This window comes from Equus caballus, chromosome 1 (genome assembly GCF_041296265.1).
Source record: "Equus caballus isolate H_3958 breed thoroughbred chromosome 1, TB-T2T, whole genome shotgun sequence".
NCBI lineage: Eukaryota > Metazoa > Chordata > Mammalia > Perissodactyla > Equidae > Equus > Equus caballus.
This window is the reverse complement of record NC_091684.1, coordinates 132,225,531-132,246,055: the sequence shown is the minus strand read 5'-3', so window position 1 is coordinate 132,246,055 and position 20,525 is coordinate 132,225,531. Positions and strand designations below refer to the sequence as shown.

General features: G+C 41.4%; 1 protein-coding gene across 2 annotated transcripts in view; it reads left to right on the top strand.

Annotated features, from left to right (window-relative positions):
• The first annotated feature begins 217 nt into the window (after positions 1–217).
• The window catches only part of ARID3B (AT-rich interaction domain 3B), a 51,497-nt gene continuing 31,189 nt past the window's right edge, over positions 218–20,525 (top strand). Inside the window, exons 1-2 of one of the 2 annotated variants that reach the window (XM_023653670.2) lie at positions 218–438; positions 2,972–3,618. In XM_023653670.2, the coding sequence (XP_023509438.1) occupies positions 3,049–3,618 (570 nt within the window). In that variant the 5' untranslated portion in view covers positions 218–438; positions 2,972–3,048. The remainder of the gene's footprint in view (positions 439–2,971; positions 3,619–20,525) is intronic. The other variant, XM_023653662.2, reaches the window with a different exon arrangement.

Genomic DNA, 20,525 nt, shown 5'->3' with positions numbered 1-20,525 from the left:
CCCGCGCCACAACAAACTCCGCAAACCAGAAAACACACAGAGAAGACTGCATGCAAACCAGCTCTTTTCAACTGCCCGCGGAAGTGCTCACACCGGAACTCCTCCGTGTCCGCGCTTTCCTATTGGCCGAAGCTTCCCCCAGCTTCAACCCGCTTCCGCCCACGACTCAACCGGGCGGGGCCATCCCTAGAAGTCACTTCCGCCTGACCCCGCCCATCGTTCCCTTTTTGGCCGCTTCCGGCCTCCGGCCCCGCCCCATCCTTGCGGCCCCGCCCCCGCCCCGCCCCGGGCCGGCAGCCCGGCCCCGCGGCGCCTCTTCCGGTGCGGGCCCCGCCCCGGCTGTGGCCCCCGGCTGCGGAGAAGTCCGAGACGCAGCTGCCGCGCCGGGGCTGAGCGGCCGCCTCCTGCACTGCGGGCGGACCGGAGCGCCCCGCGCAGGTAAGGCTCACGGGGCCCGTCTCCTTTGGCCGCCGCGGGAGCGGGGGTTGTGGCAGGTGGAGGGGACGGAGGAGTGGGAGGGGAGGCAGGTGTGTCAGGGGAGACGTGAAGGCGCGGGCTGGCGGAGCGTGGGGCCGTGGAGGAAAAGTGAGAGCTCTGGGAGGAGCCCGGAGGCGCCCTGCTCCCATCAGGGTGATTTGAGATAAAGGAATGGGAAGAGTAAGGGGCCCCCGGGAACTGAGAGGGCAAGGATAGGTGGGGTTGGGGTGATCGGAGAAGAGCCAGCGGATTGGCTGTGAGGGCTTGGTAAAGGTAAAAGTGATAGGGCTGGACCTGGGGGCGGGGGGGGTGGTGTAAAGAATGGGGGAGGGGGCTGGAGTAACCTGGGAGGGAGGTCTGGGGCTGGAAGGGGGCCGGGGCCTGAGGGATCCGCCGGCGAAGGTAGAGGGAACGGTGGGCGAGGCCGGGTTCAAAGCTGCAAGTAGTCCGTTGCGCTGGGCTTGGTGGTCCGGGAACTTTAGGGGAAATGGGGGAGGGGGCCGTATGAAGGGATGAAGTGGCTTAGATTTCTGAGACGTTAAGTTTTCTAAGTGTGGGCCGGTGGTATTGTTGTTTGGATCAACTGGCTGCTTAGGGACAGGGGGAAGATGGGCTCTTTGGGGGAGGGCGTGTGTATTGAGTTGTAGAACTGAGTCATCTCAATCTTACTAAAGAGGCCGTGAGACACCTCCCCCTCTGCTGGGGACAGCATGCAGAGAAGATGGTGCCACAAGACAAGAAGCAGTTGTTCAATGACTGGCAGGACTTGGTTGAAAAATTATCCTGCTTGTGATCGATTGACTGTGATGATTATAAGGAAAATTAAAATGACCACCGAGTTATTTGCTTTATTCTTTTGTTTCATTTTCTTTGAGGCAAATTGTTTTTATTTTATATGAACTCTTGTCCACTGGATTTAATGTGGGTGCAAATCTTTTCATGCTTTGTTACACTATAAAAAGGGCTAAGCAGAACGAAAGTATTGCTACAGGCATAACTCACACTTTCTAAGGTGCCAAGAGAGGAAGTAAAGGCAGTAAGAGGCAAATTGGAATTTGAATCTTTCACAGAATACACAGACTACAGAAGGCAAAAGCAGTGTTTCTAAGATAAACAGAAAATGAGAATTTTTTAATCTCCGCTTTTTGCCTAACTTTAAAAATTGTACCTTTTTTCTCTAACCCATTTAAAAACTCATAAGTCCAAGCAGTTTTTATTGCTAGGGATGTGATTATTTCCCCATGAATTTTTGGAAATGCTAAAAACATTTAGGTTTTTAAAATCTTTCTCCGCAATCCTAAAACACTTCCACAGAATGCAAATATCAAGTCCTAACCTGTGCCACCCAGGTCCTTCTTTCATGTGATGACAACATTGTAGCCATGTTGCAAGTCCTGTTCACCTAAAATTTGCGCATGCATAGTAATCCGTTCAGTTTTGGAGCTTGCTGAAGAAAGTGAGGTTTGTGGGGGTGGGGGCCTGGAGAGGAAGAAGGGAAGTGGGGGTTAGAGGAGGAGAGGGTGTGAAAGGGGAGTGTGTTTGGAGACTGATTGGTAAGAATGCTGATAAACCTGCCCACAGAATACTTTTGGCCTGAAAGCCTTTTCTTTTTGTATTCATCATAGAATATCATAGAAGTGAATCAGAAAGAAAGGGGATGTGAAGAGATTTACTTGGCTGTTCATAAAAAAGAAACATTGACTTGTTGTTTAGACACTGTTGATATCTCTTTCAAATTAATTAACTTTAAAATCTCCAGAGGAACTCCCCCTTATTTGTTTTTGAGTGACTATTGCAATTTGAAACTCTTGCCTCCTCGCCTGTTTTCTTTCTTTCATGTTGTTGAAATTGGATTCTTTTTGAGGCTCTAATGTCAAGTTAGCGTGGTTCAGCCCACAAATGCTGGCAGTTTGATCTGGGAAATTTGAAAAGTTTAAACCCCAGAGCATTCTGCTAGGTTCTGCTTTTCTGTGAGAGAAATCTGTCTGCCTGATAGTTGTGTGTCTACCTGATGGTGCTTTCTCTGATGGGCCTGGGAACCTAAGCACTATTCTCTCTTTGGTAGGCAAGCCCTTCTTTCCCTTTATTATTGTGGTTTTCATACTCACAACCTTTGTACAGTGCAAAAACCCAGTTGCCTTCTCAGTAATAAACAGATTAATGTTTGATAATGTTGAGGGAGAGAGCACACAGATGTTTGCAGGCTAGATATTGTCTAGATTTACGTCTTTTTAAACCCACAGTAGTCACCACTACTGAGATTCATCCCTTATTTCTCCTCTTAAATCCTATTCCTCTTCTTCATACTCTTCCTTACCCACCTACCTCTCCACTCCTCCCCGAGTCCCACCACTCACTCACCTTAAAACTGAAGTTTAGGGACATATGTTTAGTGTTCAGAATTCATGCCCTTTCCTGGAGAAAAGAAAGCCTTCTTGTACTTGTTTTACATAGTGTTTTTTTTCTCTTTTGTGGTTTCTATCAATCACTTAAGGTTTAGGCCCAGTGTGCCTGCTGGGCTGTGCCCACATTCAGAGCCATGCCAATCTGTGGGTGAAGCTTGAGGTAGTGATGGAGCCACAGCAGCAGCAGAAGCAGCAGCAGCAGCAACAGCAGCAGCCGCCACCACAGCCGCCACCAGCACACCTGGCTGCTCTGCAGATGGATACCAGAGAGAAACAGGGACAGCAGATGAGAGAAGCCCAGTTCTTGTATGCCCAGAAGCTGGTCTCACAGCAGACTCTCTTTTCTGCCACACCTGGGAAGCCTTCTGGTAGCCCTGCCCTTGGTCCCTTAGCCAGAGTTCCGCAGGCCCCAGCAGTGACCCGAGTTTTTGAACGGAGCAGTGTGAACTCAGAGCCTGAAGAAGAGGAAGGATGTTTGGAAGATGAGGAAGGGGATGACGAAGTTACAGAGGTGGCTGAGAAGGAGGCCCAGGCTGCTTCAAAATATTTTCATGCGCAGAAACTGGCTCGCCAAGACCCCAGAGCAGCACCTGTGTCTGGTCTACTTCCAGCACCAGGGCTCCCACCACATGGACAGCAAGCTAAAGAAGACCATACCAAAGATGCTTCCAAGGCCCCACCTTCAGTCTCCGCAGCTGGGCAGCCAAGCTGGAATCTGGATGAGCAGCTCAAGCAGGTCAGTCTTTCTGGCATGTGAGGTCCTTTATTCTTCCTAAAGGCTAACCAGAGAAGGTACTAGATTGCCAGGGCTAGGGTCTCTGCCAGTCTGTGCCTTCTCGTCCCACTTCAGTGACCAGCAGCCTAGATATAAAAAGACTTTGAATTTTTTTCTCACATTTGTTTTCTTGATTAAAGAAATGAAATGTGTAAGTTATTCCTAATATAGATTGTTCCAGGTTTGATGTGAAAGAATATAAGTACAATCCCTTTTTTTTTTTAAAGATTTTATTGTTCCTTTTTCTCCCAAAGCCCCTCGGTACATAGTTGTGTAGTTTTAGTTGTGGGTCCTTCTAGTTGTGGCATGTGGGATGCCTCCTCAGCGTGGCCTGATGAGTGGTGCCATGTCCGCGCCCAGGATTCAAACTGGTGAAACCCTGGGCCACTGAAGCGAGCGTGCAAACTTAACCACTCTGCCACAAGGCCGGCCCCTCCTTTTTTTTTTAAGGAAGAATGAGGTTGCAGCAATGTTATGAGGCATATCTAAAAATGAGATATGTGACTCTAATTATAGTTTTTCTAGTAGTAACGTAAAGAGCAGTCTTGCCTAAGACAGTGTCTTAGCCCCAGGCTAACCCAGGTTCATGCCCTTTAAGGACAGTTTTGTTGTTTTGCAGCTAAACAAACATCCTTGCTGAGAAGCTTTTGCATTGTATGTATTTTCCAGCAAAGAGCCTTGTAGACATGATTTTATTTCACCTTATATATCGCCTCCTTTGAAACAGGAAAAGGTAGACCTCACAATTGCCTTTTTAGCCAAGGCAAGTTGCAGTGATTCCAATACATCGCTGAGCATAAGAGTCATCTAGGGAGCTTTAAAAAATACAGATTCCAAGTCCTAATGAATTATCTCAGGGGGTGGAGCCTAAGGAACCTGTGTTCTCAACCAAGCTTTGACTTCTAATTTCTCTTCTCTTTCTGACCTGTAATGCAGCTTTTCCTCACCCAAAGAATGGGAGTGATGATAAGTTGTTCCGGGTTAAGTGTCTTGTTGGTGCTTAGGCAGGAAGTTCATGATAAAGCTGGTAATATCTGTCTGGGTACTCCCCATAAGCATATACTCTTCATGTAGTCCACTGGTGCTGTTTAGAAATCAGTTGTGAGGAGCAGTGGGTTTATTCAGTGCAACTGAGAAGTCGTGTAAAAAATGTCCTTTGGAACCTGAAAAATCAGCATCTTTGTATCAAGGAGCCCTGTGCAGTTGATCTGAGTCTTACAATAGCAGTGTTTGCAGAGTTTCCAGAGCCAACAAAGTGAGGTTCAGATCCCATCTCTTCCATTCATTACCCTTGTGATCTTTCGGTAGGGCTCTTAATTCCTCTGAGCCTGTGTCTTCTCCTCTGTGAAATAAAAATACTGAAGTGTACCTCCAAGGATGTTATGAGGACTAACTGAGCTAGCACATGGTAGGTAGTATTGCTCCAGGCGCACTTTTATGCAAATAGTGCCATCCTCTGCTGCATCCACACAGACATGCTCGGAAGCCCCGAAGGTGCTGAGATGCGTAGAGGTTTTCCCTCAGATCACCTGGGAGGTAGTGGCAGAGCTAGGAGTAGGATCAGAGAATCCCAGCTTCCACGACAGCGGCAGCCTGGCTGCCAGCCCAGACCCGCCTCCTGGCTGATTGCTTTGGTTTAGCAAAACATCTGTGACTTGCCGGCCGCCCCCGCATTGCTGTGGGGTTGGCAGAGTTCCATGCCGGCTGCTGAGTCAGCTCATAGTGGGATCCCGCCCTGACAGCACTGGGAAAGTTCAGGCCCGAGGCGGCTGGGCTGCCCCCACCTTGGCAGCTGGCCAGCCTCTGCATGTGTGCGGTCGTTCCTAGAAAGTGCAGCCGCGTGCGAGGAACAAGTGGAGCTCCAGAGCCTGTCTGTCTTCAGGAAGTGCAGCAGGTGTTGAGGTCAAGCCATTAGAGCTTTGAAGAAAGAGACTGTTTGGAACGGGCGTGTGCAAGCACACATGTGTGCACCGTGGCCGGCACCCAGCTCTGTGTTCTGGGCGGCAGCAGCCCCATGGCTACACAACTCCGTGCTCAGGAGGGTGGCTCTTGGCTTCTGAAACCCTTTGAGTTCATTTTAGGTTTCTGAGGCTTACTCGCTAATTATAGACTGCCTGGCAGAGCACCTGCCAAAATGTTTTTAAATGCCAGCATAGCTGAAGCCTAATCTTGCACCCTAACTTTACCTCCCCCTGGGTTTGGAGATTGAGAACTGGGTTAGTAGGTCATTGGGTAACAGTGACTTAAAACCTTAGATGTGCATCTCCTTTTCCCCTTTTGAATTTAGTTTTTCAAAACTGATTTGGCCTGTGTCATCCTCCTTTGTCTAACCCCACTTTTAAAGTAGTAAATATTGTGTTTGGGAATTTAAAAAAAAACTTTTTAGTTGTGCTTTGGAAGGGGGACTAAGAAAATAACATCCTTAGGGAGAGCCTATGGGAACCATTACAAACTATGAGACTAGCTTTTTTTAATTGTCCAGTCTTTTGTCTCTTATGCAATTAACTTCTAGAGAGCAGAAGTAGAGTGTCACTTGCTCCAGCAACAATTAACAAAGATCTTTTACAGTTGATGCAAAATGATCTTGTTAATATGTTACAGTGTCCATTTTGTTCTTTTACACAACAAACTTTTACAGAGGCTTGTTGGGTCAGGCCTCTGTTCCCTGGACAAAGGCGTGCTTCTCCCTCAAAGAGCTCGGGGTCTAGTGGAGGCAGAGCGGGAACCTCAAGGGAAACTGGGTCCTGAGTCAGCTGAAGCGCAACTGCCCAGTCTGAGCTGTGCTGCAGATATTTTAAAATAGGATTTTGTTTCAAACGTTCCTACACCAATACAAAAGTTGATTTCGTCTACAGCATAGCTTGGTAAACCAACAGGAGTACTCAAAGTAATTTTAAGAGGTTGGGGAGGGACAGGCAGCAGGCATTTGTCAACTGAAAAACAAAATTTGAAAAGCTTAAGGGCTTTACAGATTATTTTTTGTGTCTGAAATTCCTTTCTTAGAACATGTAAAATCAAAATTATTTCATGGATTCTCTTTGAAGAAACTCTTAGAAAATAATTGCTGAGGCCTGGATTGTTAGAAAGAGCATGGCGTTCTCTGACGCCAGAGTAATGGGAAATGGATAATGCCGTTGAGCCGAGGGTTCTAAAGCCCATCAGATTTCCATGGGCAGAGTAAATAATTGTAAAACAAGACAAGAAACAAAGAGCTGAGTGTCCCTTCTCTCGAGGGAAATCAGTAGAGCCCTGTCAGCATACAACCAACTGGGGGGTGTTGCTGGCCTATTAGGTCTTCTGTCCTCCTGGGAAGAGGTCGGTTCAGGCAGTACAGGCTTTGTCTGTCTTGAGCCCATTAGTGGAGCTAGTTTTCCAGAAGGGCACAGACTGTCTCCCATAGAATAGAAAGATGAGCGATGGCTTGATAGGCATGTGGGAGCCAGAGTGTGTGTGTCTGATTCTCTGCATACTTTGGCAGGCAGTCAGTTTGGTTACTGAATGTGAAGAGGAGAAGGATGCTTAGTCTCCAGAATCTATTACCAAGAGTCCCTCTAAGTAGTAAGGTCTGGTCTCCTGGGCTGGGCCTATTTTTCTTGGTATGTACTGCATGTCTTTGAAACATCTGATGCTTTTTGTAAACATTGTACAAACTATTGCCTGAAAATAAATAAGGTCATAAGCTTTCACCAGTTTCTTTGTAGGTCTCTCTTGCATGCCCTCAACTTCTATAGTAACAGTGAAATTCATCCAGATCAGTGTTCCTCAACTGGAGGTGATCTCCTCCCTACGCCCCCACCCCCCCACCCCTGCCCCCGGGGGATGTTTGGCAGTGTCAGGAGACATGTTTGGTTGTCATGACTGCTGCCTTGGGGGGAATGTGCTACTGGCATATAGTGGGTAGAGGCCAGGGATTCTACTAAACATCCTACATGCACAGACAGTCCTCCACAACCAAGAATTATCTGGTTCAAAATGTCAGTAGTACCAAGGTTGAGAAACCCTGCTTTAGATTGTGTAATTAGAAAGAGATCATATGTTGTGCTTTCATCAGACACTGCCTTGGACTCTGTTCATTTGTGTTTTGGTCTTGGTAACTGAGAAGTTTGGCAACCTTGAGTTTTCTTCACTTCTGTTTTCAATAACCATGTTGAGTTCATGTCTTCACCCATAGTCCTCTGGGTGAGCAGACTCTGTCACTTGAGAGAGGATTGGGACCTAGAACGTGCACTCATTCTTCCAGCCCAGCATTCCATGATGTCTAGGATGTCTGTGGTGATTTGTGAGAGAGCTTGATTGCTCTTCTAGACATTAACCCCAAAAGATTGAGGTGTAATTACTCAGCAGACTTGTTACGTAACAGATTTAATTATTAAATCAGCCTTGATTTTAGAGCCAAAAGATGGGCATTTAGATCCCAGCTCCACCACTTGCTTTCTATAGTACTTGGGACAGGTGTCCTAACCCACCTTTCTGAACTCGTGCATACATCTATCCCAGTGGATGATAATCCTCTCCTGCCATCCTCCCGGAGCAATTTTAAAGATATTACAAAGGTGGAAGAGGAATATGAGTGTGAAAGATCTTGGAAAAGCTATACCATCATACAAAGTTTAGGTCGAATTGTCATTAGCACCTAAATACTTGTTGAAGCTATAATTTTTCAGTATTTACTATCTTTGTAGGTAAGATGCTCCATAAATCCTAGACTCTAAAACAACTCCTTTTCAAGTTTTCAAGAACTGTGACCAAACTCTAGTATTTTGGAGTTGTCTGAAACATTTCAGGATTATGTGAGCTAAAACCGTTGCACTTTTGAAGCCACTTCTTTCCATATTAAAATAAGGATATGTGCATATTTGTTCTTTAGTAAGCTTTATTTATATTAAATTCTTATAAATACATGATCAATGACTTAACTTGGGTCCTTATCCATCTTACCAGAGACTATTCCCTCCTGATTTTTGAGGACTTGCTCCATCAGTGAACTCCCCATTCTCTTTAGACTCACTCTCTTCTGAAGCCTTTTCCACATTCACCCGTGTTCTACTATCTCCCAAATTTAAAACAATCCCCTTTAATCATAAATCTACCTGACTTGATTGTTACAGGGAAATGAGAAGTCGCTTTTTAAACGCTTTCCCGTGACTACAGTCTCCTTCCAGCTTGTTCTATAGTCCTAGCTGTCCCCCACTCCTCACAGCAGAGCTTCTCAGAGGGATTGTGTGCGCTCCTTACCTCCACTCTCACCTCCTACTCACTCCTCAGCGCATTTCAGTCTGGACTCTGTTTCTTCCATGTCCCTGAAGTTCCTCTTGGTAAGGCCTCCCAGTGACCACCATTTTGCGGTGCCCAGCCTGCCCTTACCGTATTTGATTTCTCAGCAGTATTGAATACAGTAGTTCCCTCTCCTTGAAACAGTCTCTTCTTTTACTTTCTATAGCCCCTCTGTCGGCTTATTTTCCTTTATCTCTTTCTCTTCTATCTGACCTCTAGAGCTCCAAGTTCCCTAGGGCTAAGATTTAAACACTCTTCTCTGTATGTTCCCCCTGGGCAATTTCTTTCACTCTCATGGCTTTAAATACTATCCACAAGCCACTGACTCCAGTATATATGGTTTGAGCTCATGTTTCCATTTGAGCTCAATGGATATATTCCCAGCTACCTTCTTGACATTTTCCCTTAGAAGTTTTACTGGTATCTCAAGTTTAACACATATAAAGCCGAACTCTTGATTTCCAACCTACTCCCCCACAATTATTTCCTCCTTTATTTTCCTTCTCTGTAAATGGCATTTCTATCCACTTGGTCATTCATATCAGAAACCTTGGAGTTGACTGTCTTTCATACCTCCTACTCTGTCACTCCATCTAGTAATGTCCAGTCCATCACGAGGTGTTACCAGTTCTCTCACCTAAATATCTAGAATCCTGCCACTTCTCTCCTCCACCATCATTTACCTAATCCAAGCTCCCTACCTACTGCTGTAGCTGTCAACAGGTTTGTGTCTCCGCCCCTCCCATCCATTCTCTACCCAGCAGCTAGGGTGATCTTCTGAAAAACAAATCAGATTATGTCACTCCTTTAACACCCTCCAAGTATGATGTCACTTGCTCTAATTGGAAAAGCCAGAATCTGCATAATCTGATCCCTGCCAGCTTCTCCAGCCTTATTTTTACCAATCTCCTGACCTGTCACTGTACTGCAACTACCCTGGCCTTTGCATATGCTAGTCCTTCTGCCTAGGACACTCCTCCAGGTTAACTCTTACCCAGCCTTCAGTCCTCACCTTAAACATCACTTCTTCAGAGACACTGTCTTCACCTTTAGTATAGATCAGGGTATATGCTCTCATTAAACATTATACTTTTATATTTGTGTTCTTTGATATCTGATTCCCATACTAGATGGTAAAGCTCCAAGAGGACAGGGACCATCTGTGTTTTGCTTGTCATTGTATACTAGCACCCAGCAGAGTGATGACAAATAAGAGGCACTGAATAAAAATTTGTTTCTTCTACTTTCTTTTAATTTGCCTTGTGGCGTTTTGTTTGTTTGTTTTTGTGAATGGCACCATTTCATTTCTTAAAAAAAAGTAGACTTTATTTTTTAGAACAGTTTTAGATTCACAGCAAAATGGAGAAGGTGCAGTGGTTTCCCATATACTCCCTGCCCCAACATACACACAGCCTCCCCCACTATCATAATCCCCCACTAGAGTGATAGATTTGTTGCAGTTGATGAGCCTACATTGACACATCGTTGTCACCCAAAGTCCCTAGGTTACAGTAGGGTTCACTCTTGGTGGTGTACATTCTGTGGGTTTTGACAAATGTGTAATGACATATATTCACCATTATAGTATCATACAGGGTAGTTTCACTGCCCTAAAAATCCTCTGTGCTCCATCTCTTCATCTCTCCCTCCTTCCTGAGCCCCGGCAACCACTGATCTTTTTACTGTCTCCATAGTATTGCTGTTTCTACAATGTCATCTAGGTGGAATCATATAGTATGTATCCTTTTCAGGTTGGCTTCTTTCACTTAGTAATACACCTTTAAGGTTCCTCCATGTCTTCTCATGGCTTGATAGCCTCATTTCTTTTTAGCGCTTAATAATTTTCTGCTGTCTGGATGTACTACAGTTTGTTTATCCACTCACCTACTGAAGGACATGTTGGTTGCTTCCAAGTTTTGGCAAGAATGAATAAAGCTGCTATAAACATCTGTGTGCAGCTTTTTGTGTAGACATAAGTTTTCAACTCATTTGGGTAAATACCAGCAAGTACAATTGCTGAGTTATTTTGTAAGAAACTGCCAAACTGTCTTCCAATGTGGCTGTACTACTTTGCATCCCCACCAACAATGAATGAGAGTTCCTTTCGCTCCACATCCTTGTCAGCATTTGGTAGTGTCAGTGTTAGGAATTTTGGCTGTTTTTTTAGAATTATTTTATTAAGGTCGTATTGACTTATAACATTGTGCATTTTTTTAATTGAAATTTTCACTGAGAAATTGTAGATTCACGTGCACTTGTAAGAAGTAATTTAGAGAGATCCCTGTACACTTTGCCCAGTTTCTCCACCAGTAACATTTTATAAAACTATAGTATACTATCACAACCTGGATAGTGACATTGATACCATCCACTGATCTTATTTAGATTTCCCCAATTTTGCTTGTTCTCTGTGTATGTGTCTGTTCTATTTTTAAGCCTATTTTGTTGTATGTTTAACATATCTAGATTTCTCCCAAGGTCGCACTTTGCTGTATCCCACGTTTTGGTATGTAATGTTTTCATTGGTTAGTACTAAACATTTCATAATTTCAGTTGTGATTGCTTCTTTAACCAATGGCTTGTTCAAAAGTTTTTTAGTTTCCAAATATGTGGGGTTTATCTTTTTCAAAATATTAATTTATAGCTTATAATTAAGCTCTAACCATAGTGATTAGAGAACTGGCATGATACCAATTTTCTGGAATTTCTTATGATATCCTTTGTGTTGGCCTTGTATATGATCCGTTTTTATAAATTCTGCATATGTGCTTGGAAAGAATGTATATTCTGTTTGATAGATGTGGGGCTATATATCTGTCTATTTGATCGAGCTTATTAATTGTGTTGTTCAAATCTTCCTTATCCTTACTAAGTTTTGTTTGTGTGATCACTTCAGAGAGAGGTGAATTAAAATATTCCAGTGGAAGACTGGCTTTCTTTTGATTAGTATTAGTACATTTTTTTTCCTTACACATTCCAAATCTTTATATCTTGAGATCACATATAAAAGACCTATAATCTCTGTCTTTTTTTATTAGGTTATCTTTTTTATTAGGTTAATTTAAGCCATGTAGTTAGTAGGATTGTGATACATTTCAACCTGTTTTTGCCCGCTAACTTTGGATTTCCTGTTTAACCATACTTTGTTTCTGGTTTTCTCCTTTCCTATCTTTTGTTCATTTGATTGAGTTTTCTTTATTCAGTCTTTATCTCATCTACTGGTTTAGAAGTTATACTTTCTGTTTCTGTTCTTTTATTGATTACTTTTAGATTTTTTACTTGCCTTCTTTCCTTTTTACACAACTTCCAAACGATATTAGGACCTTAGAAATTCTAGTTTTAACTTCCACTTCTCTGCTACCATCTTCCAGTTTATTGTGGCTAGCAATTTATATCCAATTTGTTTTAATCCCTTCCCCAAATTAGTTTTTTTCCTCCCCTAACAGTCAATATTTATTTAGACTTCCCAGCAAGTTTATCCGTTTTTTTCCTCCCTCATATCTCACTATTTCCCTTTGGGCTCCGTCGTCTTTTTCCTTTTTTCGTAACTCTCTTAGCAGAGATTTGTATATAGTAAACTCAGTCCTAGTGTGTCTGAAAAAAGTTTTAATTTATATCTTTGGTTTTTTTGCCCTTACTTTTCAACGATTGTTCATAGCTCTAGATTCTAGATTGGCCATAATTTTCCTAACACTTTGATGGTATGATTCCATTGTCTTCTAGCAACTATTTTTGCTGTTGAGAAATCTATGTTCAGTCTAATTGTCACCTTTGTGAATTCTTTTTCTCTTTTGTAGCTTTTAAGACTTTTCTTTTTGACTCTGCTATTTTTCACTTGAACTACAGTATTTTAGGTCTGGACTTATTTTTATTTATCCTACTTGGGCCCCTGGTCTGCTCCTTCAACCTGATTTCTATTTTTTTTTCCCCTTGGCTTCTATTTTTTCTTGACCATTATTCTAATAGAAGTACTTGGAACCTTCTCATTCAGTCTTCTATATATCTTTTTTTTCATAACCTTCTCTCTTGATGTCATTCTCCTGCATTCTGGAATATTTTCACATTCTGTTTTCCAATTTCTAATTCTTCATCTCTATTCTACTTAATAACTTTTAAAAAAATTATCTTAATACTGTGTTTAATTTCTGTACATTTTTTTGGCTTTTAAAAATCTGTTCTTATCATATGGTTTCTAGTTCTTTAGCTTTTTGAACATCTTTAACTTTTTAAAAACTTTATCTTATGGAATTGTTAAAACTTTTTTTATGGAAATCTCAAACATACAAAAAAGAGAATGGTAATGAACCATCTGTGTTCCTTATCCAGCTTTCAACAGTTACCAGCATTCTGCCATTCTTTAAACATGCTTATTTTATTTAAACTTTTAGATTATTCTGTTGTTATCCTTAATTCTTGGGGTGGAAGTTCTCCTTGTGTCCTGTTACTCTCGCACCTGATGGTTTATTTCCTCTTGTGGTGATGTGTTTTTGTTTTAATGTAAGCTCATTTTGAGTTGGGACTTGTTTCCATGGAAGTTTCGTGTGCTTTGGTTTATGGAAGCATTCGTAAGGGAGTTTTATTTTCTCCTCTACTGGGTCCTACAAGTTTAGCTGGTTGTCATTGGTTTGGCGTAATGTGAATTTGGGGTCTACATCTGTGCCTGGTCTACAGTCTGTTTCTTGTAGACCCTCTTTTTCCCTGAGGCCTCTGGCAGATGGCAAGGTTCCTTGCTTCGATTCTCCAGCGTGGTAAGCAGTTTTTTAGGCCCCAGTTCAGAGGGGTGGAAGTGTAGTCCTTCATGGCCTCTGGCTTTGTGCATTTATCTCGATTCTGGTTCCTGGCATGCAGGGGGCTGGTAGCCTGGACTCTCCTCCTTTGGGGGTGATTAAATCCCCAGTCTTCAGCCTTCAGCTGTTAAGAAGTCTATCCGGATCCCTTCTCCCTTGAGCCCTTCAGCTTCCGTGTCTGCTCACTGCTGATTCCTTCCTTTTTGTTTCTGGCGCTGTGGACTCTGCTGCCTTTCTGGGTTTCAAGCTTAGCCCTGTGTGTAGGGGGTGGAGTATTACATTGTATCCAGCATTTCTAAGCAAGGTTTTCTTTGGAGAGGGAGGGAAGCGGTAGAGTTCCTCCACATCAGACTATCCTCACTCCTGGTTTTGTTTTCTGCTTTTTTATTTGATTTTTGATTTTTAATAACTTAGACTTGATGTCTCATGTGCCAAGTACTTGCCTTCTTTCATTGCGTTGTGTGAGGCAAGCCCTGATAGTATCCTCCCTTCACGGGTTTGTTTTTATTTTGCAGAGGAGGGAAGAAGGGTGGAATGGGCTGCTTGCAGTCTGGTGGGGCAGCTGGGCTCTGAACGCAGGCGGCTGACTGCAGCCTCCATGCTCACCTCTCCCCGTGTTCCCTCTCGCCCCATTCCAGACAGAGGAGGGTGAGGATGATCTTCTTCGGTGGGCTCCTTATGTCAAAAGTAACTTTGATTTATTTTTCCTGATTGTCAGAGTAATTCAGACTCATTAGAAAATATGGAAAATACAAAAATTTGTAAAGAAAAAAATATAGTCACATAACTTAGATATAACTGTAAACATTTTCTTATATTTCCTGTGTTTACAAAAAAATCCTATTATAGGGATATTTTTTGGTTTTATGTATAATTTTGTGCCCAACTTTTATTACCTAACAGTCCACGAGCAATTTTTATCATTAAAATTTATTTTAAAGTATTATTTTAAAATAGTTTAATTTTTTAAAAACATATTACAGAAGTTATATTGACTCAAATAATTTTAGAAATATAGAAATGTGAAAAGTAAATGTCAACCTGACTTTCCATGGCTCATTGTTGTTACCAGTTTGGTCTTTACCTTTTCAGAACTTTTTCTCTTCACAAATACATTTTTGCTTGTTTTTAACAAAAAAAAGGAACTCTACGTATTATTCTACAACTTGCTTTTTTGACTCAGTATTATGGCTGTCTTTCCATATGTGTTCATAAAGATCTATTTATTAACGTTTTTATAATCACTTATCTCACAGTTACATAAGTAATGTGAATAGATGCTCATGAAAAATTAAAACAATATAGGAAAGTAAACTTTATACTATAGAAAAATATTAGAGTGTCCTTTTGCCCACCTGCCCTTCCCATCCACCCCCTTATTCCAGAGGATGCCACGGTCAGGTGTGAATCAGCCTCTAGGGCTGTTTCTAGATATTTAACTACCTTAAGTGGGTGGTCCCAGAGAGTGTGTGTGTGTATGTTTAGTATAAATATAGACTCTCTTCATGGATGCTGTATAACCCTGTGCCCTTGTGTCTGTATTTCTGTAGTAGATTATTCTAGAGGTTGAATTTGCTGTATCAGTGGGTATATGTATATTACTATCTTTTCAAGTGTTTATGTGCTTTTTGTATTTGTTCTGTGACTTATCTTGCTTGTAGCCTTTGCCCATTTTTCTTCCTTCCTCCCTTCCTCTCTCTCTCCCTCCCTCCTTCCCTCCCTCCACCGTCCCTCCACCCTCCCTCCCCCTCTTCCCTTCCTTCCCTCTCCTTCCTTCCCCACCTTCCCTCCTCGGAGCTAACATCTGCTGCCAATCCTCCTCTTTTTGCTGAGGAAGACTGGCCCTGAGCTAATATCTATGCCCATCTTCCTCTATTTTATACGTGGGATGCTGCCACAGCATGGCTTGATAAGCAGTGGGTAGGTCTGTGCCTGGGATCCAAACCAGGGAACCCCAGGCTGCCGAAGCAGAGCACACGAACTTAACTGCTGCACCACCAGGCCCCTTTCTTTCTTAATCATAAAAATCATGTGAGATTTACCATCGTAGCAAATTTTAAGTGTACAGTACATATTGTTAACCGTAAGTACAATGTTGTATGGCGGATCTCTAGAAATTTTTCATCTTGCACAACTAAAACTTACACCCATTGAATAGCAACTACCCTTTTCCCCTCCCCACAGACCCTGGCAGCCACTATTCCTCTTTCTGCTTTGATGAGTTTGACTACTTTAGAGCCTCATGTAAATGGAATCATGTAGTATTTGCCCTTCTGTGACTGGCTTGTTTCACTTTATTTACATTTATTTAAATTTTTATTGAAATATTTACATTATTTAGCATAATGTCATCCATGTTATCACATATTGCAGGATTTCCTTCCTTTTTATGACTAAATAATATTCCAGTGTGCATATACCACATTTTCTTTATCCTTTCATCCATCAACGGACACTTAGGTTGATTCCATATCTTGGTTATTGTGAACAATGCTGCAATGAAGACGAGAGTACAGGTATCCCTTCAAGATTCTGATTCCAATTCGTTTGGATATATCCCCATAAGTTGGATTACTATATCATATGGTAGTTCTATTTTTTACTTTTTCAGAAACCTCCATACTGTTGTCCCTATCAGCTGTACCATTTTACAATCCCATCAGCAGTGCACAAGGATTCCAGTTTCTCCACATCCTTGTCAACACTTGTTATTTTCTGTTTGTTTGTTTTTATAATGGCCATACTAGCAGATGTGAGGTGACATTGTGGTTTTTATTTGCATTTCCCTGATGATTAGTGATGTTGACCATCTTTTCATATACATGTTGGCCATTTGTATGTCTTCTTTGGAGAAATATCTATTCAAGTCTTTTGCCTATTATTTAATTGGGTTATTTGGTTTTTTGCTAAGTTGTGGAAGATCCATGTTTTCAGTGCTAAGTTGATTCTAACTCCTAGCAACCTTTTGTACAGCAGAGTGGAGCCCTGCTCAGTCTTTTTGCACCATCCTCTCACCTTCTGGAGCTATTTCAGACAATGTTCCACTGCTATTCATAGGGTTTTCATGGCCAGTTTTTTCAAAAGTGAGTGGGCCGGTCCTTCTTCCTAGTCTGTCTTAGTCTGGAACCTCTGCTGAAACCTGCCCACAATGGGTGACCCTACTGGTGTTTGAAATACCCATGATATAGCTTTCAGCATCACAGCAACATGCAGCCACTACAGTATGACAGCCAACAGACAGGTGGTATGGTTTCCTGACTGGGAGACGAACCTGGGCTACAGCGGTAAAAATGCCGAATCTTAACCATTAGCCCACCAGGGCTGGCTTGGAGTTCCTTATATCTTTTGGATATTAATCCCTTATCAGAGAGATGGTTTGCAGATATTTTCTCCCATTCTGTAGGTTGCCTTTTCACTCTGTTGATTATTTTCCTTTGCTGTGCAGAAGCTTTTTATTTTGAGGTAGTTTCATTTGTCTGTTTTTACTTTTGTTGCCTGTGCTTTTGGTGTCATATCTAAGAAATCATTGCCAAGACTAATGTTGTGAAGCTTGTATCCTATATTTTCTTGTAGCACTTCGGCAGTTTCAGGTCTTATGTTTAAGTCTTTAATCCATTTTGAGTTGATTTTTATGTATGGTGTAAGATGAGGGTCTAATTTTATTCTTTGCTTATGGATACCCAGTTTCCCCAGCACCGTTTGTTGAAGAGACTATCCTTTCCCCATTGTATATTCTTTGCACCCTGTCAAAGATCAGTTGACCCTATGTGTGTAGGTTTATTTCTGGGCTCTGTATTCTGTTCCATTGGTCTCTGTGTTTGTCTTTATGCCAGTATCATACTATTTTGATTACTGTAGCTTTGTAATATGTTTTCAAATCAGGAATTTTGAGGCCTCAGCTCTATTCTTCCTCAAGATTATTTTAGTTATTCAGGGTCCTTTGTGGTTCCATATGAATTTTAGAAGTTTTTTTTCTATTGCTTTAAAAAATGCCTTTGGGATTTTGATGGGGGTTGCATTGAATCTGTAGATCGCTTTGGGTAGTATGGATGTTCTAACAATAGTAAGTCTTCCAGCCCATGAACATGGGATGTCTTTCCATTTATCAGTGTCTTCTTTAATTCCTTTCAGCAATGTTTTGTTGTTTTCAGTGTACAAGTCTTTCACTTCCTTGGTTAGGTTTATTCCTAAGTAGTTTATTCTATTTAGTGCTGTTATAAATGAGATTTTTTTCTCTTAATTTCCTTCTCAGATTGTTCATTTTCAGTATATAGAAACACAACTGATTTTTGTATGTTTGTTTTGTATCCTGCAATTTTCCAGAATTTGTTTGTTAGTTCTAATGGGTTTTTTGTGTGTGGAATCTTTAGAGTTTTCTACATGTAAGACCATGTCACCTGCAAAAAGATAATTTTACTTCTTTCCAATTTGAATGCCTTTTATTTCTTTTTCTTGCCTAATTGCTCTAGCTAGGACTTCCAGGACCATATTGAATAGAACTGAAAGAGTAGGCATCCTGGCCTTGTTCCTGCTCTTAGAAGAAAAGCTTTTAGTTTTTCACTGTTAAGTATGGTATTAGCTGTGGGCTTTTCATATAAGGCCTTTAAAATGTTGAGGTAATTTCCTTCTATTCCTAGTTTGTTGAGTATTTTTATCATGAAAGGGTGTTAAATTTTGTCAAATGCTTTTTCTACATCTGTTGGGATAATTATGTGATTTTAATCCTTGGTTCTCTTAATGTGTTGTGTCACATTGATTGATTTTTGTCTGTTGAACCATTCTTGCATCCCAGGGATCAGTCCCAATTGGTCATGGTGTATGATCCTTTTAATGTGCTGTTGAATGTGGTTTGCTGGAAGTTTATTAAGGATTTTACATCTGTATTCATCAGATAGTTTTGTTTTAGTGTCTTTTTCTGGCTTTGGCATCAGGGTAATGCTGGCCTCATAAAATGACTTTGGAAGTGTTCCCTCCCCTTCAATTTTCTGGAAGAGTTTGGGAATATTGGTATTAATTCTTCTTTAAATATTTGGTAGGCTCACTCATGAAGCCACCTGGTTCTGGGCTTTTCTTTGTAGGGAGGGTTTTGATTACTGATTAAATCTCCTTACTAGTTATAGGTCTTTTCAGACTCCCTATTTCTTCGTGATTCAGCCTTGGTAGGCTGTAAATTTCTGGGAATTCATCCATTTCTTCTAGATTATCCAATCTGTTTGCATATAATTGTTCATAGTAGTCTCTATTTCTGTGGCATCCATGGTAATGTCTCTTCTTTCATTTCTGAATTTATTTGTCTTCTCTTTTTTCTTAGTTTAGCTGAAAGTTTGTCAATTTTGTTGAACTTTTCAAAAACCAACTGTTAGTTTCGTTGATGTTTTTCTATTTTCTGTTTTGTTTATTTTTGTTCTAATCTTTATTATTTCCTTCCTTCTGCTAACTTTGGGCTTACTTTGTTCTTTTTCTAGTTTCTTGAGGTATAGAGTTAGGTTGTTTATTTGACATCTTTGTTTATCATATTTATTGATCATGTTTATCCCTGTAAACTTCCCTCTTAGTACTGCTTTTGGTGCATTCCATGAGTTTTGTTATGTTGTGTTTTTGTTGCTTTTACCTGTTTTTCTACTCTGTTATCTTTTTCTTATTGATCTGTAGTAGCTCTTGGGCATAGGCCCTTGTCTTTGTGTGTCAGATATTTTTCACAGTTGTTGGTCTTTCAACATGATTTGTAGTTCTTTCATTAAGTAGGAATTTAAAATTTTCGTGTGGCTAAATCTATTGATCTTTCCCTCAGTGGTCTCTGTCATAATTTAAAAAGCCCTCCCCTCCCCAGGATTATAAAAAAATATATTGTTACTGTTATTTTATGGTTGTTTTTTTATATGTAGATCTTTACTCCACCTGGAATTAATGGGAAGGATGTGGAGTAGGGATTGAACGTTTTTAAAAGGCAATGTTCTTTTTAAGGCCTGCACAATGGTCTGTCACGTGGATAGCACCTTCATTTGTTGCCTGTTCCTTTAGTGTTAAGACATTTAGGCTGTTGCTAATTTTTTGCTATTATAAATAGAATTGTACTGTACTTCTATTAATTTTTGTGGGGTAGATTCATAGAACAGTATTACAAGATCAGGAGAAGACTGAAAAAGTGAGGCTGTTATGAGCAGGGACTTGAAGGTGCACTGCTGGCATTTGATTCTCAGCTCCACTGTTTGGTTGCTTTGCAACCTTCTGCAAATCACTTTCTTGTACCTTGGTTTTCTCATCTGAAAGATGGGGGTTATAATAGTACCCACCTCAGAGCGTTGTGCTGAGGTTTAAATGTTTGATACACATAAAATACTGGAACAGGGCCTGGCATGTAGTAAGTACTCGATTCTTGCTAGTTGTTGCTGCTGCTGCTGTTTTTATTGTGATGGGCATTTTAAGGCAAGTGACTTTGTGGAAAGGTCATGCCATTTTTATATTTCCTTTATGGGAATATAGGAGATCCCATTGTCCCAACCCTTGTTACCATTGAATATTATCATTTTTTAAAGCCTTGCTAATTTTACTTAGATAATAGGCTCCTGTTTTCTCTTTTTTTTTCTTTGATGCACCCTCTTCTGTTATCCTCTTGAACCTAAAAATTAAACTGCTATCTTTAGGAAATGGTTTATATTGCCTTTGAGATCCTTTTTATGGACTTGTGTTTTAGAACTTGAAGCCCACCTTTTAAGTGTGCGATTTTTTTGCCCCAAATTCATCACTTAGCCTGAGGCACTTCTTCTAAGTTTATTCCTGTGGCTTGTTCTTCAGGTACTGACGTTC